A 22088-nucleotide genomic window follows, 5' to 3' on the forward strand; every position below is an offset into this window, starting at 1 on the left:
GCTTCGGGTGCCTTTGTATAATAGATCTCCACTGGGTACGGCCGACCGGGAATATTAAAGATGGGTGCATCATCAAAGAACTCAGAAAACTTTTGTGCGTTCATGGTAGCGCTAGAAATCAATAACTTGAGATCGGGTCGAAATCTGGCAATATCCTATAATACATGTCAATTAGTATAAGCGTACTAGTTCTCGTTTCTAAATTCCGATAGTATGCATTGTACCTTAATAAGTCCAAACAGAATATCGGTCGACAATGTACGTTCGTGGGCCTCATCAATGATCATACAGCTGTATGAAGCCAGATCGGGTTCCGTCATGAACTCGCGAAGAAGCATACCATCAGTCATGTATTTTACTGTCGTTTTATCCGTCGTGCAGTCCTCAAAACGAATACTGTAGCCGACTTCGCTGCCAAGATGAACACCCATTTCCTCTGCCACACGTGCTGCTACGCTCATGGCGGCCACACGACGCGGCTGTGTACATCCAATCTTCAATCCGTCCTTTGTATAGCCAGCCTCGTACAGATACTGCGGTAACTGCGTTGTCTTTCCACTACCAGTTTCACCGACAATAATAAGCACCTGAAAATCGTTAATGGCCTGGATCAATTCGTCACGGTATTGATAAATAGGGAGAGATTTTCGTGTTTCTTCGATAGACTTGGCTCTACGTTCGGCTTCGTCTATCCGATCCATCAACTCGGCATCCTCACCCTCGGGCTCGTTGAGTTTGGCTGCCATGACAAAGTCAATCTTCTGATCATCATCGAACACAAGTTCATAATCGTCTTCTCCTTCACGTTCAGGTCGTCGTGCTGATTTTTGTATTTGCAATTGCTCCCATTGATCTTGTTCCGAAATAAACTGCTCATCATCCTCATATCGTTTGTACAAGGCGCTTTCTTTTTTCTTCTTGTCGATTTTGCCCTTTTCCGTGATATAATCTATAATGGTTTACAATAAGAGAGGTTATTTGGTGTGTCGACTTTGCTTATTATTAACGATACAAAAGTTTTTCCCTTCTTACCTTCCGGCATCATGTAGGCATCTTCCTTTGTGTCAATTTGGAGTCGAGCTTCCGCAAGTGCCAGCACCTGTTTGTTGTACTCGTGTTCCTGGATTTCGCGCTTGGTCAACTTTTGATCTCTGAACAAAAACTCTTCATCTTCAATCTGTTTGCGCAAAAGTTCCAATCGTTGCTGTTCACGCAGTTTGAGATACTCTTGCCGAGAACGTTCACGGATGGATGGTAATACTGATTTCCGTGCATCTTTGTCATCACCCAAATTCCTTCGTTTGCGTGCTTCGCTGCCTTCTTTAGACGAACGATCTTCAACCATCTGCTTCGTCTTTTCCTTATCTTTTTCCTTAATACGGTTGGCAAGTGCATCACGTTCAGCAATATCCCGTAATCGCTCTTCTTCTTTTTCTTTTTCGTCCAAGTCTTCCTGCTCTTCGGTTTCTTCTATATAGTGCAAATAACAGCTCAGTATCTTTAATGACAGCCCTTCTTATTTGCCCATTTCTCCATGTTGTAAGTTCACCCGTAAAAAAGAAGCTCACAGTAAATTACCTTTTTTCCGTTTACGGTCGCGTGCCGTAGTTTTGATCTCTGTGTCGTCATCACTCATCAAAGCATTTGATTCTTCTTTTTCTCGCTTTTGTTTCTTTCGCAATTTTTTCTCCATTTTACGTAAACGCCGTTGGTCGTCGTCTTGGTCGTCGTCACGAGTATGTGTTGGCTCTTCCAATAACGTCTGGAACGATGCATTTGCTTTTCGTAATTTCGCAGCTTCTTTTTCCTCTTTTTTACGTTGTGCTTTGGCTGCTACCGCAGCAGCAGCTGCAACTGACGTCGATTGCTTGTGTGGTACTCGTCCGTACAGTTCCAATGCGAATCGTCGTGCTGAATCATCGGAAGGTGCTCCGGCAGCTTGTAACGAGCTGTACAGTGCGTCGGGTGAAGAAGATTTTCGAGCTATGAGATATAGACATAACTTGTTAGTCTACCTTTCATAAGATCTAGTGCGATGAATACAACAAATCGATCTATATGTTCCTATTCAAAAGGTATACCTGTGGCGATTATGAAATCAACCATCGTTCGCTCGGACATGCCAAATAGCTATATAATGTGCAACGCAAGCCTGTTAGATACCATTCCTTTTTTTATAGCAGCAGGACACTTAATGTTTTTGTAAGAATCGTTACCTTCATGGCATTGTCGGATACCCATGTGTTTAAATCCATTAAATTGTTCGCTAAGAAATAAAAAATCAGAAGTCGAAAGATATGTCTTTTTTTCCAATTTTTGAATAACTGCGGTACCTCCGACATTGGTTGCTGTCACTTGGTATTAAACTGCAACCACACTTATTGATTGATTCACAGCAGAGCCGCAGCATACATCGATAGTTGCTACAAACATTATTTGCGATATACTGCTTGATTTACCTAATAACCCATAAGTTTATGCTATTCTGGAGAAGAAGCCCTCGTTTTTTCCGCTCCTGCACGACTATTAGAAGTCGACAGATGTGATACACAGAAAGAAGGTCCTCTAGAGGATTGATGATGAAGGAATAGGAAGGAAGAACTTCATCCTTATGAAGACGATGATCTCTTTACTACTCGTAGAACACTAACAAAAGCAAGGAAACATCGCTACTGTATCTGCGATGCACGCACAAGAGGTACGTGGACCAATTTCAAGTAGCACAAAAAGCAAAACGAAAGGTACTCAAAAACGGTTTGAAATATAGAGGCAACGCGTAAATAAGAAGACAAAAGAATGTAGTTTCCTTTGAACAATAATATTGTTGTTGTTGCTTCCATTCTTCTTGAAGGATTATTCGCAGTATATACTCCTGTCGCGGAACGTATCCAAACAGCTCGTCCTGTTATATAGTAATACAGTGAATCAAACGTATAAAATCGAGTCCACATTTTTTTCGCATTTACACAAAGTGGAGAAAGAGAAACGAGGAACGAATGGAAATAGTATTTAGATGCATCCGTCCTCTTTTCATTTTTACTCTCACACTGTTTCTTTTTTATCATTCCTCTCTTTTTTGTGACATAAGGCTCAATTGTGTCGTCTCATCTGTCCAAACTCTGTCTGTGAGAGTTTCTTCTTCCGGGGTCGAGTAAGCTGACCATGCAGAAACGAAAAAAGTGAGTTCTCATATACAAACTCATAGTGGCATGCTATCAGCAAGGTAGACACCTCTGCTCAGAAATATGTGCTTGAATTCACATACAGTAATAGCTTACGTTTAAACCAGTACACTTTCGTGTTTCTGAACTATCACAGGCGCGACAACAAGTACAGAGCAATCATTTCATCATTAGTGTGTGAAAAATCAAGGGGATATTATGATTACACGCCTGCAGCCACGACAATCGTACGACTGGCGCGATCAGCTTTTTCGGGAGCAAAATCAGTAATAAAATAGCTGTCATCTTTATCATTACTGTGTGCACATAGACGAATTCAATTATGATACTTGCATGTCACACGCCCTCACTTTTGCACTGAATCTCATAAAAAATGGAGTGAAATTTGTAATCATTTGCCATCTATGTACAATGCTTCTATATGATACCTTTGCCATACGCTGTTTCTCCTGCACCTGCAGCATCTTGTAAACAATTTACAATGCAAGAATGTATCTGTTTTAGGCAAAGAGCAGACGAGCAGAAGTTAAAGGATACTTCTTGTTCCCTTGAAATAAATCCGAACGATGTTACGATCCTTTACAGTGATATACCAAGACGTTTGGCATATCATTAAACAAATATAAACTTTCTGCTGTATGCAATAATGACCACGCAAAAATTGACTAGCGTAAGTTAGAGGAGTGGCAGAAAAAATTGCTTAGTAATCATTTCATGAGTGATCGCGAAAAGTGTGTATAGAAAATTAAAGCTATTTGAATAAGGGAAAATTAGATCGGCGAGAGCAGCCGATGGAGAAGTAGCAATAGTACAAATATGTTTGAGGAAATGGGGAAAGAAAGAAGGGTATACAAGCAATTAGAGCTTTCTGTATAAACAGAGCGCTTAGGGTCTGAAAGGGGGGAGGAGGTTTCTGCTGGTTGCTTTCAACAATTGCGTTGAGTTGGCTCGAGCCATTTCAAATTGAGTATTTCAAACGCATGCTGTTCGCTTTCCACTGACAATCGTTTTTCCGTAGCACGCGAATACAATCCATGCGATGTCACCTTAATATCCATGACTTTCTTGGCATAAAGCCGAATGCTTCGCTCGAAATGACTGGAGCCCGTCCAGGCCAACACTGCAACAGGATAGTTTTCGTAAGGGGAGACAACAAAGTCGACACGACGACAGATGGAGCTTCCCGGTTGTCGCCAGATGCATAGCGCTTGATCAGATCGTAAATGTTCGTCGTCACCGTCACGGAGCTGACAGTCAGATCCCATGCTGATTATTTCCACCAGCAAATCTGTAATATCACAGGGTAAGAGTGGAGAATATATTTGTAGACAAAAACATGTAAGACAAAGAACCTACTCTTCGACTTCAATATTTCCAATAGACCAACTAGTAGCATTGACGACACTGGGTTTTCTTTGTGCGTCATGATGATATCCACATCGCCGGACTCAGGTTTGCCGCGCCTATAGTAACATATTTTGATGCAACAACCATTTAGAGGGAGCGACTATTTAACGTAAAACAAAAAATAAAATGTATATCCTGTCAGAAACACATACCGGTAGCTTCCGCACACAGTCAATGTCGCACCATAAAAATGTTCTTTGAGAATCTCGGATATTGTTCGTGCAATTTTTTCAACCTCTGCACGTGGGATTCTAAAACAGGGTGATCAATTGCATATCTTGAGTAAAGTAATCATCATAGCACATTCGATTCGGTATAACTTACTTCTTCTTGAAATCGTGATAGTATCTGATACCAATCTCTTGGTCCCGCGATAGCTTTTCATGTGCCAGCACATCACTTAGCGTCCGATGACCTTTTCGATACCATTCACGCGCAGTATACGATCCAGCACCTTTTGGATAAAATAACTGTTAAAATAAGGTGTGTACATTGCTACAAAGCTCTTGCTCACTTTTGTACAGCTTCTACTGAGTTTTGTATATTACCATGAACGTTATAAAAAGTTTCAAGAACTTGGAATTCAGGATCTGCTTTCAACAGCTCTATTACAATTATAAAACAAGAAGAGCTCGTTAAAAAAACCCACCGGCATCCATATAATTTTTTTACTGAACATTTGTGCCTTACCGACATCCTGCACAGATCCGTTACGTAAAAAATCGCTAATCTATTATGCGTATGCTGGTGAGAATTTGATGCGGCGATTTATTTGCATACAATAACAAGGCGAGTAATATGGACTTACTATTCGGCCCGTTTTCTCGCCAATTCCAGGTAACTTTTTTGCTTGCTTTGCAGACTTGATCTTTTTAGGATGTGCCTATTCAAAAACATGCTCAGTACATGAGCTCCACTATTCTAATACCTGTATTCTCTTTGTAATGGAAGTATAATCACATACCCGGATTACCTATTTAAAAACAGAATTGGGGTTGATTAGGACTACAAAGAACCATTAATATTTTTTTAACATGACAAGAGCGAACAAAGAAAAAAGCTCACACTAGCTGCAATCCGATAACTGCGACTATTCATCTTGTCACCTACACAAAAATTCAAGATGTTGAGCTTTCAGACACATCGTCATATGTCGATGCGTGCAAAAGAATAGAAACTTTTATATTACCTTGTAATTCTCGAGCATATTCCAAGAACTCGAGTATCTCAACAATACCTTTATTGAAAGGATTCCAATCACATGGCCGTTGGCAGGCATACACACCAAGCTTTTCGGCGTAATCATCATCGGCAACTACCGATACACTGCTATTGCTGTTGTCACCGTCATTATCGTCTTCACCATCTGTGGTATCTCCGTCGGTTGTGAAATTGAAGTCAGACCAATTCTCTTGCGAGGTGGATGCATTCGTCGTGGTTGTCTGGTAACTTTCTCCTTTACTACGAATTTTATATCATCGATTAATTCGATCACAAAAGAAGACGACGGTAATGATACGTTAAAGTTTTGTATAATGCTTACATCAGCTTAGGAGGAGGTCGATGTCCTGTAACGACCATACGTGGAGTGATTTTGCATCCGTGTTTGGAGTAGGTATCTTGCAGCATATCCCACGATCTGACTTGTCGAGGAATGGTTTCTGCCGATGTAGTCGACGCTGGTTGTCCTTCTTCTTCGTCTTCAGACGATGATAACTCGATAGTATCTGAATGCTTCTTGTTGGGCGGCTGTTCCTGTTTTTGTTCTTTCTGTGCCCTGATCTTATCGTCTTGGCCGTCTTCTTCTTCTTCTTTGATTTTACGCTTTTTGATATGGATATTGATAATGTGCTTCGCCAATTCATTTTGCTGCATTGTTTCTTTTAAAATCCAATCCATGTGTACAACCGGGATTGTGTGCTACAAGCAATTTAAATATAAAACAAACAAAACAGTTAGTGCCAAGCTCTTTCGCTCTCCTTTCCCAACAACCCAACGCCATGTACCTTGACATGACGTGCAATCCGTTCAGGACTCCTCAACGATGTCACAATATAGTCAGCATCGTCGCAACATTCAATCGCAAGATGGCCTTCTTTTTTGATCGCAGCACAAATTCGAGTTCGGAGATCGTCGTTGATCTTGATGGCGAGCAAGAAGAACTTCATGTGTTGAGACGAACAGGATAAAGAGTCGACCCAGTGGACAGATTTTTTCTTTTTATATCCTGTAAACTTTGTTTCTTTGGTCATGTCTCAGAATATCACAAAGTGAGAGGTAAAAAAATGATATATGGTCCTAAAAACGGGTGTGAAACAGGATAGAATTTTTCGCATTCGTAGACAACACCACTCACAACCTAATAATGAGCTCACGCGAAATTAAGCATTTCTCTACGCTAGCAGCCTTTGCTGCACAAAAAAGAAGCATAATGTTTGAAAATGACGAAAGCTATGTAGGCATTATGATGCTTTATAAACTTCTGCTAAATAATTTCGTGTTCTTATGCCCAGTAAAAGAATACTAAATACCCAAAGGTACTATATCCGCACTCCCCGTACATTGATTCGTTGTAGCAATACAGGCTGCATACGACAAACAGAACAGCCTCGGAAAGTACTTTGTATCAACATTCTGCTATATATAAAGAACTGCGCATAATTTTCTTAATAAACTTGCGAGTGAAGGTTTCTTGGCATACATCATTCCAGGACTTTTTTCATTGGTGGGCTTTATTTGAGAAAGTTTATATGAGATGTACTGTTTCTCCAGTTATTGATTTTGCAGTACATGGGTTTAGTTATATATGTAGAGCATATTTCGCTATACATTAGCTGACACTCGTTTCTAGCAGCGACAACAGTAACCACAAGCATGCATTGATTTGAAGTTTCAACGGTCGAGAATCCGAAATTTTGGCGCTCATGCGATGTTTCGGGAAGAAGGGCGGGGGAGCGCGCAAAAAACATGTCCAGGAAAACTATGGAAGCATCAAGTGCACAAATTGTGAAATGTGTTGCTGTTGCTGTTGGGTTGGTAGGGTCGAAGAGGGGAAGTGGTGATTTGATAGGAGAAAAAGATTGGGTAACAGCAGCGATAATCATGGCTGTACTCTGGAGAGAATCACATCTCCTTGTGTTTCTTGCTGCGCTAGTTCCTCTTCTTACGCCTCCTCTTCATTGGCAGCTTTATGATCAGCCATTATAGTCACCAGAATTCCCAGTTCGGTGGTTCCACTTTATAAACGACAGGCGATGAGCGCTATATTAGAAGTCATATACCTCAGATCAACGCGCTGCTGATTTCATTAAAGAATTAAATGGCAACAGAGAGAAATTCTAACCTCCCCAAGTTCTATCTCGTCGTCACTAGTAGTGACACTGTCACTAGATCTTAGTCATCAATTAGATTATCATTCCGATAAACGTATGTGTCTAAGATTAGAACCTCTAACATATAAATTCGGAAAAGCGTGAAGAGGTCTTGAGCAGAGTGTTCAAGATAGGAAGCAAGTTCTACCTCATCCCCAGGAGCAAGGCTGCCTTGGTCACCCTTCATAACAGTGGATTCTGTGAAGCAATATAATGATGAAATTAGCATACATCTACTGATAATACCTTTTTATGTACAACCACTTCAAAGCAAGGATATATCTTCTCCTTTATCTGTATCTCGTTCTTGTGCAAGCGATGTATGCATGATCGGGCTCGACAGTCAACTTCTCTTGCTTGTTTTGGTGATTGGCTACCAAGTTGCAGATGTTTGGCTATTTGCCGGCACTCGTACCGACGCTTCGACCGCAGTTGTTGGATAGTATACATGATCGGTGTGTCTGCCTTTTCCTTCTTGTGCTCTATTGCATCCTTGACGATATTTCTGCGTTTTCAAGATTACTCTTTTCTTTGTTTGTTCGCCAAGCTGATCAGCCAAAGAATCATTGTGGGGGGGGGGCTCTTTTAATAAATCGTGTCGGTCGCCCACATGTCGTTGAAGTTATTGCTGTACTCGTTCAACGACGTCGGATTGTTTCTGACAAACCTGATGGTGCTGTTGGCAATTCAAAGAAAGGCTATGCATAGTGTGGGCATCACAGCGCATACACATAAGAGTGTACTGCATTCGCAGCACATACACCTGTTTTTCTTGTTACTTAAAAAGCAATGTTGTGAAACATGTTTAGTTTATATCAGGGTCCACCGATGCTGGTGGTGCTGCGGTCCGGTAAAATAGTTCAACCGGAGCTGTGACTTGACGAAGATTGGGATTGTTGGCAGGAAAGAAACGGCTTTGTCCTTTGCAAATGGATCAATTCGACGTCAATTCTCAGGACGATTTCACGTACTTGGAGTATTCAGCTGATACACAATCCTCGCAATACGATTATAACGATTTTACGCAGCCAAGCAACGATCATCATGATCCGGACCTTTCACTTGCTTCCTTGTCTTTAGGTGACCACAACAACAATAACGGAGCTACTCAATCGACGATAACTAGCATTAGTGCTACAACTCCAAAGATATCGGCGGCGGCAGCTTCTGCGGCTACAACAGACAAAACTGCTGCCGTCACTCGATCCAATGGAACGTCATTTGTGAACGATTTCCAGTTCGAAGAAACAGACGATTTCGACAACTTTGATAATGTTACGGGTGAACCCGACGAGCGCGATCTTCCAGAACATGCTTGTAATTATTGCGGTATCCATTCGCCTGCTTCTGTGGTAAAGTGTGTTGCTTGCAGTCGTTGGTTCTGTAACTCGCGTGGCAATACCTCTGGATCGCACATCATCAATCACTTGGTCCGTGCTAAACACAAAGAAGTCATGCTGCATCCTGAATCGCCTTTGGGAGAGACCGTGTTGGAGTGTTACAACTGTGGCTGTCGCAATGTATTCTTGCTTGGATTTATTCCAGCGAAAAGTGATACAGTCGTTGTTCTTCTTTGCAGGTAAAAAAAAGAGCAGTGGGAAGACAGTCATTTTCCCCCGTATATTACAAAAAGAAAGTGTCTGATTCAAAACTTTTTATTATTTTTAGACAACCATGTGCAGCAGTGCCTTCTTCCAAAGATATGAACTGGGATACGTCTCAGTGGATGCCCTTGATCGATGATCGTTGCTTCCTTACTTGGCTCGTCAAGATTCCATCGGAGCAAGAACAGCTTCGTGCACGTCAGATCACGTCTCAGCAGATCAACAAGTTGGAAGAGCTGTGGAAAGAAAACAGTGAAGCGACATTGGAGGATCTGGAGAAACCCGGTGTGGATGATGAGCCCCATCCTGTCTTGTTGAGGTAAAAGAATATTGCTAATTTCCATGTGAGGAAAGGAAGGAAATGGGTCTCTGCAGCGATCACTTATGTATATATCTTTGGCTATATAGATATGAAGATGCTTATCAGTACCAGAACATTCTGGGACCATTGGTCAAGATGGAAGCCGACTATGACAAAAAGTTAAAGGAATCTCAGGTATGACACGGCGAGAAAGAGAAATCAGAGCCACAAAAAATGCATGTGCTGACGTTATTATGCTGTCTTTTTACAATAGACATGTGACGATATCATTGTACGATGGGATGTTGGTTTGAACCAAAAAAATATTGCATGGTTCTACTTTCCCAAGCTGGAAATGGGTGAAGTCAAACTGGCCGTGGGTGATGAGTTACGTTTGAGATATCGTGGCGAGCTCCATGAAGCATGGGAAGCTGCCGGTCATGTTATCAAGATCCCCAACAGTAAGTACAATCATAAAAGGCTGGTTTCGCCTTTCAAAACAACAAATGACCAACCCAACCCCCCTTTAAACAATAGATGTCAGTGATGAAGTTGCTTTGGAACTACGTCGTACGGACAAGGTCCCTGTGGAATGCACACATAACTTTTCGGTCGACTTTGTCTGGAAATCAACCAGCTTCGATCGTATGCAACTTGCTATGAAGACGTTTGCTGTGGACGAGACGAGTGTCAGTGGTTACATTTATCACCGACTTCTTGGTCATGATGTTGAACCCCAGGTGCTCAAGACACAGATGCCAAAAAGGTAAGCTTTATACATGTGGAAGGGTTTTTTAGTATATTGACAAGCCGTATATACTTACTAGCAACAATGTATGTGTGTGTGTTTTTTAGATTCTCAGCTCCTAATCTTCCGGAACTAAATCATTCGCAAGTCTATGCTGTCAAATCCGTCCTTCAAAAGCCGCTTAGTTTGATCCAAGGTCCTCCCGGTACTGGTAAAACCGTGACTTCCGCATCGATCGTGTACCATTTGGCCAAGATGAATCCCGGTCAAGTCCTGGTCTGTGCGCCATCCAATGTTGCTGTCGACCAACTCGCCGAGAAAATCCACCAGACCGGTCTGAAGGTTGTTCGCCTGACAGCCAAGTCTCGTGAAGAACTGGATTCTCCTGTTTCGTTCTTGACATTGCACGAGCAAGTCCGCAATAATGATACTAATGTCGAGTTGCAGAAGCTTATCCAACTCAAGCGCGAACAAGGTGAATTGAGTGCTTCGGATGAAAAGAAGTACAAGTCGTTGAAGAGATCATGTGAACGAGAAATATTGCAGGTAAGCATGGTTGTTATGTATGACGGATGTTCTAGATGGGTGTGTTAATCATATTATTGGTACCGTAGAATGCCGATGTCATTTGCTGTACTTGTGTTGGTGCTGGTGATCCTCGTGTTGCTAAACTGCGTTTCCGCACTGTACTTATCGACGAAGCTACCCAAGCTTCGGAACCTGAATGCATGATCCCACTTATTCTTGGAAGCAAGCAAGCCGTGCTTGTTGGTGATCATCAGCAGCTTGGCCCTGTCATCATGAACAAAAAGGCCGCGCGTGCTGGTTTGTGCCAATCCTTGTTTGAACGTCTGGTCATTCTCGGTATCCGCCCCATCCGTCTGCAGGTTCAATATCGTATGCATCCGTGCTTGTCTGAATTCCCCAGCAACATGTTTTACGAGGGTACACTCCAGAATGGTATCACCACCCAAGAGCGTTTGCGAAAAAACGTCGATTTCCCATGGCCTGTTCCTGAAACACCGATGATGTTCTATGTCAATTTGGGCAACGAAGAAATTTCTACGTCTGGCACATCGTATTTGAATCGTACCGAAGCGTCCAACTGCGAAAAGATTGTGACCCGGTTTATGAAGGCCGGTATCTTGCCATCCCAGATTGGTGTTGTTACACCTTACGAAGGCCAACGGTCGTACATTGTCCAGTACATGCAGTTCAATGGCTCCTTGCGCAAGGATTTGTACAAAGAAATCGAAGTTGCCAGTGTGGATGCTTTCCAGGGCCGTGAGAAAGATTATATCATTCTCAGCTGTGTCCGTAGCAACGAACATCAGGGCATTGGTTTCTTGAGCGATCCTCGTCGTCTCAACGTGGCGCTGACGCGTGCAAAGTATGGTGTTGTTATTCTTGGTAATCCAAAGATCCTTAGCAAGGTAAATTTAATCGTAGGATGCATACATTAATGATTTGCGAATTACTAAAAACATTTTCTTTTGGCTTTTATTTAGCATCCTTTGTGGCATCATTTGCTTGTTCATTACAAGGAAAAGGCCTGTCTCGTGGATGGTGCTTTGAACAATCTGCGCGTATCCATGATCCAATTCAGCCGTCCTCGAAAATCTTATCGCAAGGATGACAAGTTCCGTCAGGGTCTGGCTCACCAGATTGATGCCCGCGAGGCCTTTGCCAAGGCTCCGATAGCCAGCGACAGTAAGTATCGTATCCGAGTAAAAGAGTGAAAAGAGGTATATGTCTTGCTAAAAGCAACAACTGGAATCTAGATCGTCGTGGTAACCGTGCCTTTGGTCAAGATTTCATGCAAACTCACGATCCTGTTGGTTATATTCCATCCGAACTCGGCTCGCTCCCGTCGTCACAGTTCAGTATTCCATTTATCCCATCTGCTAGCGGCCCATTCACACAAGACCTTTCACAGTCCAGCGTGTTTAATCGCAAGAACGTCAAGCAGCACGGCAACGAGATCAGTAACTCATCACGCTATGTACCAGGTTCTTCGACGTTTGCAGGCCACGCATTGGGTTGGTCTTCTGCTGGCACTGGAGTAGGTGGTTCGTCGGCGTCGCAAAACTTTTACAGTAGCCAAACTTCGATCGGGTTGGCCCTTTCTCAAAGCGATCGTCTTCGCATGATGACGGAACTAGCAAGCCAGGGCGGCACCACAAGCAACAACAGCAACAATAGCAACAACAATCATCATCATCTCATGAGCCAGGATACAGTTGGATACCACTATGACGACTACAAATCGCAAGACATATCAACGATGCTGAGTCAAGATTTCGATTTGCGCAGCCAAGCCAGCCAGGCATATACTCAGTATTAAAGAGAATGAAAGAAAGAGAGCAGAAAATACGACTCTCTTCTTCTCTTTTCTAGCGTTACGGTTCGAAGGATTGGTTTTGATGGGCTTGAGCAAAGTTTACTCTCCACTTTTTTCTCCACCCCAAGTATACATAATACCTTGGACACCAATATGCGTTGTTGTAAAATAGTTAAAACGAAAGAGCATAAGAGGCATCAACCTTTATAATTTTCCATTATTTTACCCTCCTTTGTATATTGGATGAACTGTAAGCTTGCCAAGAAAAGCGAGCTTTCTTTCTTTGCCCCTCTACTCTTCTTTCCTGCAATTTAAAAATAAATAACAAGTAGTGCTATACAACAAGTTGTTGCGGAATGATATGGTTGCTGTGGTTACCGATTGTTGCCAAGGTAGCGGTGGCTGAATGGACCTTGTAGGCCCGCCAAAAACCTAAATTTTTTTATATTCCTTCTTTTTGACAACTTTTTCTTTGCAGTTATCTAATATACACAACCATGCAAGATCCTTTCTTCAGTGCCCCCACAACTACACGAAAGCGAAAACGTATTGGAGCAGCAAGTAGATCACAAAACAAAACGAATACAGCAGCACCGAAACGTTCACGACAACAACAACAACAACAACGGAATGGCAGAAAGAAACACGATAGTGACGTTGAAGAAAACGGTGACGACGATGAAGGAGGCATTGACACAATGAATCTATCTGGTGGCGATTCTGAATCGTCGGAAGAAGAGATTGAAGAAACAGCTGCCGAGAAACGTGTTCGATTAGCGAAGGCTTATTTGGGAAAGATTCAAGAAGGTCTTGACGGTAAGAACTCGATACGGATCTCGCACATTAATATATAGAGTTCATGATCGCGATTAACTGATCTTTGCTTTTTTAATAGAGGATCTCGGTGGTTTTGATGCTGCCGATTTAGATCGTGATTTAATTGCAGAACGATTAAAGAAGGACGAGGTATATATAGCTTACATTCATGGAATATAACGGCACCAGACACTGCGATATTGATTTTATCATGTATAGGACGAATTGGAAGGCAGACTTCATCGACGAGTAGCAGATACTGTAAGTTTATGTTTTTTTTTGAGACAGGAAAAGAGAAAAATTACAGATTATGTCTTAACCCACTTAACTATTTTATATAGTTTGATTATGCAGCCATTGACGAAAACAGCATACAAAGCAAAAAAGGTCATCAGCTTGCGGTTACTTCGGTGGTATTTTCTGAAAGCGGCTCTATTCTCTATACCGCATCTAAAGACGGTTCTATCGTTAAATGTAAGGTGAAAGGAGATCAGTTGGCAACTCGCATATGTCTAATTCGTGCGTATACTCATCTTACGTTATATAGGGGATATGAAAACATTCAAAAAGCTGCACACATTCCCAGGAGGACGAAAGGGCGTCAAGGAGTATGTAGGACACACAGACCACATTTTGTGCATGGCGATGAGCTCTGACGGTGAATATCTTGCCACCGGCGGGCGCGATCGCATCATTAATGTTTGGTCTGTGCAGGAAGATAAGCATATCATTGCATTCAAGCAACACAAAGACACAATTTCGGTAAACACTGATTTTATGGTTGACAAGAAGGAAGGGGGGGGATCGAAAGAAAGTAAAACTAAACGATGTGTGAAGGGCCTGGCGTTCCGTAAAGGACATCATCAATTGTACTCTGCATCATGGGACCGAACGATCAAGCTGTGGAACGTGGATGAACGTGCATACATGGAAACCTTATTTGGCCATCAAGACCAGATTGGCGATATCGATACCCTTGGCCGCGAGCGATGCGTCTCTGTTGGCGGCCGTGATAAGACGGCACGAATGTGGAAGATTGTGGATCAATCACAGCTGGTGTATCGCGGTGGTATATCCAGCAAGGAGAAAAAAGAGAATGGTGCCCCCAAGTTTGCCGAGGGTTCGTTGGACTGCATTGCACAGATCGACGAAAAGATGTTTGTAACAGGCGGTGATGGCGGGTATGTCTATTATAACTGTTATGGACTGATGAGGTCATGTTCCCTTATTCGATGCATATTAATCTCGAAACCCCGTGACTTTCTTCTTCTTATGTAGCGTCATTTCATTGTGGGATATTGGACGGAAAAAGCCAGTGTACTCCATCTCACCTGCGCATGGCGTAAACACAACAGTGAGCGAGAGCGAAGGAGAAATCGATACAGCTTATTGGATCACGGCGATCGCATCGCTGCGGTATTCCGACTTGTTTGTTTCTGGTTCGTGGGATGGATTTGTGCGGCTCTGGAAAATTGCACCGGACAATAAGAGTTTCAGCCAAGTCGGTCAGGTGGCCGTTGCGGGTGTTGTCAACAGCATCGAAATTAAGACGGTGTTTCCATCCAACCGCACCGTCATTGCCGTGGGTGTTGGCCAGGAGCTGAAGTCAGGGCGCTGGTTGCGCCTGAAGAAGGGTGTCAAAAACTGTACAAAGATCATAGAACTACCTGAACTTGCTACTGCTAAAATATAATAATAATAAAAAGGAAGGCAAAACAAAACCATATGACCATCTGACTCCAGGGGCAATGATTTCTTTTAAATCCCAACCCACCGGTTGCTGCATTTTCTTTTGTCGCTCTTGTCTTCTTTCCCTTTTCTTTCTTTTTTGAATATTTTCATGCGTTTATCATCCTTGGCGCTTGTCTCTGTATCATGTCTGTTTGGTCTTGCAAGGTCGATTGAGATACAGATACCGTTTCGACAGCCAAAAGCGCTTGTTGAGGACGAGCTGTATACGGCCACACAAGATTGGCTCCAAGCAGACACACAGGCAATGTCATGCGCAAAGTGCATTTCTCTCTTGCAAATGGTCAAAAATCTTTCTTACATGTCCGAGAGTCTTCTTATTGCCACCTTGGTGAGCGTATGTCGACGGACACAGAAAGTGGATACAGACGTCGTACGTATATCCTCCACCCTTATCGGTGATATATTTCTGTGTGTTTATGCTAACGAGCAATGCTGCTGGCTTTTAGTGCATTGGTGTGGTCAAAGAACAAGCACCGATCGTTCGTAAAGTTCTAAAGGTAGTTTATTTTGGGAACTGACCATAAATGTGATTGTGAAAGTAGTTGAGGTGTTACAGAAAAGTTGACAGAGGTTCATTTCGAGAGGAGGAACACTGAATGCTCGTTTTTTAAAAATGGAATATAGACTATGACCGTTTCAGGCCGTGACGGACACTTGTTGTGCGCAGCGGTAATGAACAGTTGTCCATACCCAGAAGTCGAGCCTTGGAACGTTACGTTTCCAAAGCCCAAACCAGAACAGCTCCCCGAGCATAAACCATCTTCTGGCAGGACATTTAATGTATTGCAGCTCAGCGACTGGCACGTGGACCCTGAATACGAGCCTGGTTCCGAAGCATTCTGTGACAAACCCATCTGCTGTCGCCCTGCGTACACAGACTATACTAACATCACACAACCGGCATCTCTGTGGGGTGAATACAGCTGCGATACACCTATCAGTATGCTTGAATCCATGTTGGAGTTTATTCCTACCGTAGCTCCCAATATCGCCTTTGGCATTCTGACGGGCGATGTTCCACCCCACGAAGTCTGGTCCACATTGCCAACCACCAAGACCCAGCTAATCCAGGACCATTCCTACAGCTTGCTGCATCAGCACTTTGACTCACCTGAATTGGTAAATACGATGCTCTATCCCGCAGTGGGCAATCATGAGGCAGCCCCAACGAACATGTTTCCTGTTAAGACATCAAAGATCCCAATTGAGAACGAGCGGCAGTATTTGCGACTGCATTGGCTGTATCACAGTTTGGCACAAAGCTGGCGAGGATGGTTGTCGCATCACACGATATCGCATATCGAACAAGATAGTGCCAGCTATGTCGCACGGCCTGTGGCTGGTCTTAAGTTAATCAGCCTGAACACGAATTTCTGCTATACCATGAACTGGTGGCTCTATGAACATCCTATGGAGAAGGTTAATTTTGAGTGTTTTACGTACCAAACAATAATTTCTAGCTACTAACAAGTTTCTGGTACTTGTACGATTAGGATCCAAACGGTATCTTGGAATGGTTGATTGAACAGCTGCAAGAGTCTGAGGACAAGGGCGAGCGTGCGTGGATCATTGGCCATATTGCTCCTGGAGATATCACTTGCTTCCATGACTACTCGAATTATTTCCAGCAAATCGTTGAGCGCTATTCACCACATGTGATTACTGGTCAGTTTTACGGTCATACCCACAAGTAAGTCGGGAGTAGAGTCTTGTGTCCATTTATGTATATGGGAAAAATAAGAAATGTGTTACTAAATGTAGCTACACAAACAAAATTCTATCACAGGGACGAATATCAAGTCTTTTACCGTAGGGGCGAGAATCAAACAGCTGAAAACGCGATATCGATGGCATATGTGGCACCGTCTATCACGCCATTTGACGAGATCAACCCTGGTTTCCGAATGTACCAAGTGGATGCGGAAACGTTTGAAGTCGTTGACTCTATTACATACGTTGCCGATTTGGATCAAGCGCCTAACTGGCTCAATGGACCTGTAAATATCATATTTAATTTTTTTCACGCAAAAAGCAGGAGTTGGAGAAAGAGAGGAATTTTGGGCAAGACATTCAAAATAACTGAACATGCAAATCTTCCTACTAGAATTGGCACGTTGAATACTCTGCAAGAGAAGCATACAACTCATCCACAGCGCCATTGCACGACACAAGAACCCCACTAACTCCCGCGTGGTGGCACAATGTATCTGTTTCGATGGAAGAAGAATCTGGAGTAATGTTTGACAAATACTGGAATCATCGTGTCAAGTCTTCACCGTATGTGCCTGAATGCGACGAAGAGTGTCAATATACCATAATATGTGGTATCCGCGCTGGTAATTCTGAGCACCGTTGTGATTATGATCCGGATGTGCTTTTCAACGGCGGCAAGGGAAGAAGGAAACCGGTGGAGGAGCATGCGTGTGGCATTAATATGATGGGTGTCAAGACTCGTCGCATCGAACAACAACAACAACAACAGAATAAGTGAATAGTATAGGCTATTTCCCCCCCCCCCATCCCACCCTTCACCATGTAATAATTTTAGAAAATCATATTAATTCTCTTTTTCGTGTACACATCATTTTCGACAACTATATACATATTTTTTTGCTACCTACTGGACTATAATACAAATCTCCTTCAAGTATGTAGGACACTAATGTGCCTCAAAGTCTAGTACTTGTTCAATAGCAAATACGAACCCCAATTTAATGACAGATGTTATAGAACCTTCAAGGAATTACAGTAACTTCTTGTGCTAGGACTGCTAAAGAATGTTTTATTGTGCTCAAGTGGGCTGCTGAGCGGTGAGGGCGGGAGAGTATAAGCATGATATGGAGCGCTATTCGCAAGCAGACGGGTTGAACTAAAGAATTTACGCAAGCGAAGGTTTCATTGTCAATATGCTACTTGGCAGCGGCATGATTATTACATGGTTTTTACGCATATGCATGCCAGCCTAATTTCTTCCCAATCATCTTTAAGAAGCAAATAGCGTTGTTATTATTATCATAAATACATCGGCGGTAATGGCTGTTGTTCTTGGTTGAAAAACGCATTTTGATGGTCAATAGTATACGCAGGTTGTGGTTCGCCTTCTGTCCAATATTGTGCTCCTGTGAGCCTTTTCGGTATGACATGTATAAGCTTGAGGCGCCCGGAGCAGGTCGCAGCGGTCGTTTGAGATTGTAATCTGACGCTTTTCGAAGGCTTTAAAAGCATTTTAAAGTGCTCCAAAGCATTTCCGACGAACGTCGCTCTCGGTTCTGAGCTTGATACTGCTCGTTTTGCTCTATCAGACAATCCATTAGAAAAACGGGCGAGTTCTTTTTCTTTTCCCAGAAAACTCCTAATTGTAATTTACAGTATGTAAAGAAATATAATAGACTTACGTTCTCGCACCTCCTTTTTATTACGCTTGTCAACTTGAAGCAACCTTGCTGAATCAGCGAAGTCAATCATCTGAGCGCGTGATCGCTTTTGGAACCCTTTCAGTGAGGTGGCTGTTCGTTGTCGTTTGCAGCCTTTCAGACGCCCGAAATGACCTTCTAAGCCCCTGCACTGCTTCAAAAGGCCGAAATGGCAGTTTAAGATTTTAGATGCTTCGAGTTTGTATCAGAGTAACTTCTCTCAAAGATGGTAAATAACCCGCTAAATAGTCTTTACATAGATCTGTTGCTCAACTACCCTGACAAAGAGAATGAACACGCCGGTCGCCATCACTTGGTACTCTCCTGTACGTTAGCCGTAATGTGCTTTCCATTATTGATACGCGTCATTTATAAACCAGAAGAATGCTAATTAATGTGATAATCTGTTACCAAAGCAGCGACTGGCTCGATGTTGCTGCTGTTGCTGCTAAGAAGGAGTAGAACCGATATACATGTGGCATGGCACGTAGTTCCATGCAATTTAACGACAAAGGTTCCTGGCTTGTCGCGGCGGTTGGCCTGCTACATTAGCAACAACCGTTTGCACTCGCGCAAAGCCTTGAGTTGGCAGTGTACCGTGCCTAGGATATGACACAAATCAATGTATTCGCTTGTTAAGAGCTGTTTCACATGACAAATTCGCTTTGTTTATCAGAGAAAAATAAGAGTGGTGACATGAAATGTCATGCTGGCTCACTAGAGTCAACATTACCATATATGGCAAGGGAACAGTAAAGGGCCTCCAAGTTTGATGATAACAATGCTGCAGAGACTATGGCGAGCCTGTTCTGCTAGGGCCAAAATGCAAAGGGAAGTCGGTAGAGTCCAATCAAATTGGAAATGGAGAGAAAGAGAGAGACAAAGAAAACAAGGCACGGACAACAAAGAAAAGCAGAAGCTTCTATCACTGCGGAAAGGCCGACAAAGACTAAGCAAAGACTCCAAAGGTTAAGTCAAGGGATAGTCATTAGTTAAGGGTTGAGTAAAGGTGAAAGAAAAGGTTGATCCTTGAAATCAAGGCCGAAAATTTTTTGATTCTTGTTTATGAGCATGCAAACGCGAATAAAGCATAATCACATGAATATAAAGGGTAAGGAAAGGGTAGCATGACTTATAAGACTAAAAATTGTTCTTCAACGTTCCATGTTCAAAATCACTTTTCTCTTTGATATAGAAACCATACCCGGTCAAATCCAGTAGTGGCGTTTGGACCTGCCAAACGTTCCCGTCAAAAGACCTGCGTAGTTGCAGATCTCGTCAGCATCGACAACGAACAGCTGTTCAGCGGCCATTGCTGATGGCGTCAAGTAAACAAACCCGTTGTCACTATCGATCGTGGGGTTGAAGCGCCCAACAACTGCCAATATGCGGTCTTCGTTGCCTTGATTATGCACAAAATAGAAGTACACCTTCCCGAAGTAAAAGTGGGAACAGCGAGCAAAAACCGAGCCACGACCTGCTGATGCTTTTTTGAAAAGGGTAACGGATGGGTTAACACAAAAAGCACGAGTCATCATTCCTTTCTATAAGGTAAGTAGGTTTTTCTTACATGTCAATATCATCAAGCTTTATTCTCACATTATACATAACACGCAATCGGTCATGGTGGGTAAGTACGCTACCAAAAGTTTTCTGGTCTCTCCAGAGCCGACCCGTCGTGTACTTGAATCTTCGTTCAAAATGCTGTACCTTATCCCTTTGCGATTCACATAGGCAACAAGCGCGTCTCTGACTTTAGTATAACTGAGTCCTGCAAGTGTTTTTAATGACCTGAAACTGGCATTATGTAACTTTCCCCAGATTTCCAGAGAAAAGGGGTCAGCTGGATTAGGCGTGAAATATAGCCCATTTCGTCGACTGTCGTGCACCTTTTTTTTTCTTCTGTATCAACGCTGCTATCATTGCCGCGTCAAGTTAACTTTTATTTTGCCATTTTTTCATTATGTTCGCAGCTTGCTGACCAGGGACCGAGTACGTGGTAATTATTCTTTGAGTATACAGCAATCATTCTTTCCAACGACCGGGATGAACAGTAACGCAATGATGCCAGCCTTCGTAGCATATCAGGAACGTGTGCGAGGTAATGCTGATTTGCAGTGAATACACGAACGCATAGTACTATTTACTCATTATCGTCACTGATGCTGCTACTGTTGCTAATGCTATTGACACTACTTTCGTCGTCGCTGTCGCGACAACGTTCGAGATTTATTTGTTTTGTGCTGAGTTGACTGCGTAAATAGTCAAGCCAGAACTCGATATCACTACACATGTAAACCACCTTGATTAGTCTTATTGTATTCTTTATTCATTTATCTTTCGTTTTGTTTTTGTACGGATAATTACCTTTCTATATTAGCGATATCGTCACTTGTGTGAGAAAACTGCAGAGTTCTCTGACATGCTCTCACGAGGGCACATTGTAGCGTCTTTGGCAACACTATCATCGGTTTGCGGCACAACCAGCGTGGGGACAACGTACAAAAGGAACTATAACCAGTCGACGGCTTTGACCCTCCCTTTGTCGGTCAAACTATGCCATGTGCTGTCGAACGCCGTCGGGATATCCATACGAGAGCTTTCCTTTTGTTTCATTACAGCGTCAAGATCGATAACAAAAGGGCTCCGTCTTGTAGCTGATGCATGATTGTATTTTCTTGCAGCAAATCGAAGAACTGGTGCGCTATGCCATGCGGCAGAAGATGAAGCTCTTCAAGACCAAAAAAATCTGGAGAGAGGAAAGTTTGGAACACAGTGAAAGGACTCGGACCATCTAGTCCTTTCTATAGTAGCAAAAGTATGGAAGTGCGTACATTAATTATAGCACACGGGTATGATTTACGTGGATTGATAACGAGCACACATCATAATCAAAAAGAAAGTATACCTTTTTCCTCCCTCTTGAAATCATCAGCTTTCCTCCATCTTTTGACAGTGTTGCTGAAATCAGGAAAATACACGCCTTTTCCTCCTTCAACCGGGTGTACCCCTTCAACAAGACATATGCGACAGCCATATGTTGCAGTAGGTCCCATATGGCATGCTAATACTTTAACTGCCTGCATATCACCAGTGGCAAGCAGCAAATGCACCTTTGCGTGCAGACTGGTGTTTCCGACCTTGACTTCCATC

At 42.8% G+C, this 22088-nt stretch overlaps 7 protein-coding genes across 7 annotated transcripts; 5 read left to right on the top strand and 2 right to left on the bottom strand.

Moving 5' to 3' along the window:
- Positions 1-11: 11 nt before the first annotated feature.
- BDB00DRAFT_235398 (uncharacterized protein) lies at positions 12-2300 on the bottom strand. The gene is made up of 6 exons (XM_053116588.1): positions 2217-2300; positions 2082-2130; positions 1579-1983; positions 1033-1470; positions 225-949; positions 12-144 (listed from the first exon to the last, which is right to left on the bottom strand). The coding sequence occupies exons 1-6, from the start codon at positions 2253-2255 to the stop codon at positions 112-114; spliced, it is 1689 nt and encodes a 562-aa protein (XP_052981754.1). The 5' UTR covers positions 2256-2300; the 3' UTR covers positions 12-111.
- A 1535-nt stretch (positions 2301-3835) lies between these two features.
- BDB00DRAFT_813527 (uncharacterized protein) lies at positions 3836-7284 on the bottom strand. Its single transcript, XM_053122771.1, has 12 exons — positions 6596-7284; positions 6133-6509; positions 5779-6050; positions 5655-5695; positions 5554-5562; positions 5398-5472; positions 5280-5319; positions 5138-5194; positions 4914-5043; positions 4742-4840; positions 4539-4645; positions 3836-4470 (listed from the first exon to the last, which is right to left on the bottom strand). The coding sequence occupies exons 1-12, from the start codon at positions 6839-6841 to the stop codon at positions 4109-4111; spliced, it is 1815 nt and encodes a 604-aa protein (XP_052981755.1). The 5' UTR covers positions 6842-7284; the 3' UTR covers positions 3836-4108.
- A 1461-nt stretch (positions 7285-8745) lies between these two features.
- Positions 8746-10969, top strand: BDB00DRAFT_235677 (RNA helicase-domain-containing protein). The gene is made up of 7 exons (XM_053116592.1): positions 8746-9539; positions 9629-9883; positions 9973-10060; positions 10140-10326; positions 10403-10631; positions 10693-10699; positions 10762-10969. Exons 1-7 carry the CDS (start codon positions 8890-8892, stop codon positions 10801-10803), a joined length of 1458 nt encoding a protein of 485 aa, XP_052981756.1. The 5' UTR covers positions 8746-8889; the 3' UTR covers positions 10804-10969.
- A 1125-nt stretch (positions 10970-12094) lies between these two features.
- BDB00DRAFT_235504 (uncharacterized protein) lies at positions 12095-13136 on the top strand. Its single transcript, XM_053116590.1, has 2 exons — positions 12095-12323; positions 12395-13136. The coding sequence occupies exons 1-2, from the start codon at positions 12206-12208 to the stop codon at positions 12955-12957; spliced, it is 681 nt and encodes a 226-aa protein (XP_052981757.1). The 5' UTR covers positions 12095-12205; the 3' UTR covers positions 12958-13136.
- Positions 13137-13451: 315 nt separating this feature from the next.
- Positions 13452-15917, top strand: BDB00DRAFT_898910 (WD40-repeat-containing domain protein; the record flags this gene model as incomplete). The annotated part of the gene is made up of 7 exons (XM_053128539.1): positions 13452-13770; positions 13850-13920; positions 13990-14031; positions 14112-14244; positions 14318-14532; positions 14608-14951; positions 15049-15917. 7 exons carry the CDS (start codon positions 13452-13454, stop codon positions 15461-15463), a joined length of 1539 nt encoding a protein of 512 aa, XP_052981758.1. The 3' UTR covers positions 15464-15917.
- Positions 15918-16006: 89 nt separating this feature from the next.
- Positions 16007-18097, top strand: BDB00DRAFT_235584 (Metallo-dependent phosphatase-like protein). Its single transcript, XM_053116591.1, has 4 exons — positions 16007-16941; positions 17016-17212; positions 17309-17519; positions 17627-18097. The coding sequence occupies exons 1-4, from the start codon at positions 16150-16152 to the stop codon at positions 18011-18013; spliced, it is 1587 nt and encodes a 528-aa protein (XP_052981759.1). The 5' UTR covers positions 16007-16149; the 3' UTR covers positions 18014-18097.
- Positions 18098-19633: 1536 nt separating this feature from the next.
- BDB00DRAFT_235701 (uncharacterized protein) lies at positions 19634-20026 on the top strand. The gene has a single exon (XM_053116593.1). The coding sequence runs from the start codon at positions 19708-19710 to the stop codon at positions 19906-19908; it is 201 nt and encodes a 66-aa protein (XP_052981760.1). The 5' UTR covers positions 19634-19707; the 3' UTR covers positions 19909-20026.
- The last annotated feature ends 2062 nt before the right edge of the window (positions 20027-22088 follow it).

This window comes from Zychaea mexicana, assembly GCF_025766255.1.
Source record: "Zychaea mexicana strain RSA 1403 chromosome Unknown BDB00scaffold_20, whole genome shotgun sequence".
Classification (NCBI taxonomy): domain Eukaryota; kingdom Fungi; phylum Mucoromycota; class Mucoromycetes; order Mucorales; family Lichtheimiaceae; genus Zychaea; species Zychaea mexicana.

Bases quoted from the DNA above. Each gene is read 5' to 3' on its own strand.
- BDB00DRAFT_235677 (XM_053116592.1), top strand. From the start codon at position 8,890: ATGGATCAATTCGACGTCAATTCTCAGGACGATTTCACGTACTTGGAG. The intron at 10,061-10,139 runs GTATGACACGGC...TTTTTACAATAG, and splicing joins AAAAGTTAAAGGAATCTCAG to ACATGTGACGATATCATTGT. The intron at 10,327-10,402 runs GTAAGTACAATC...TTTAAACAATAG, and splicing joins TGTTATCAAGATCCCCAACA to ATGTCAGTGATGAAGTTGCT.
- BDB00DRAFT_235701 (XM_053116593.1), top strand. From the start codon at position 19,708: ATGATAACAATGCTGCAGAGACTATGGCGAGCCTGTTCTGCTAGGGCC.
- BDB00DRAFT_813527 (XM_053122771.1), bottom strand. From the start codon at position 6,841: ATGACCAAAGAAACAAAGTTTACAGGATATAAAAAGAAAAAATCTGTC. The intron at 6,051-6,132 runs GTAAGCATTATA...TAAAATTCGTAG, and splicing joins CGACCTCCTCCTAAGCTGAT to TAAAGGAGAAAGTTACCAGA. The intron at 4,841-4,913 runs GTAAGTTATACC...ACCCTGTTTTAG, and splicing joins TATCACGATTTCAAGAAGAA to AATCCCACGTGCAGAGGTTG.
- BDB00DRAFT_235398 (XM_053116588.1), bottom strand. From the start codon at position 2,255: ATGGATTTAAACACATGGGTATCCGACAATGCCATGAAG. The intron at 950-1,032 runs GTAAGAAGGGAA...AAACCATTATAG, and splicing joins TGCCTACATGATGCCGGAAG to ATTATATCACGGAAAAGGGC. The intron at 145-224 runs GTACAATGCATA...GGATATTGCCAG, and splicing joins TTCTGTTTGGACTTATTAAG to ATTTCGACCCGATCTCAAGT.
- BDB00DRAFT_235504 (XM_053116590.1), top strand. From the start codon at position 12,206: ATGATCCAATTCAGCCGTCCTCGAAAATCTTATCGCAAGGATGACAAG. The intron at 12,324-12,394 runs GTAAGTATCGTA...ACTGGAATCTAG, and splicing joins GGCTCCGATAGCCAGCGACA to ATCGTCGTGGTAACCGTGCC.
- BDB00DRAFT_235584 (XM_053116591.1), top strand. From the start codon at position 16,150: ATGACCGTTTCAGGCCGTGACGGACACTTGTTGTGCGCAGCGGTAATG. The intron at 16,942-17,015 runs GTTAATTTTGAG...TTGTACGATTAG, and splicing joins ATGAACATCCTATGGAGAAG to GATCCAAACGGTATCTTGGA. The intron at 17,520-17,626 runs GTAAATATCATA...TCTTCCTACTAG, and splicing joins CTAACTGGCTCAATGGACCT to AATTGGCACGTTGAATACTC.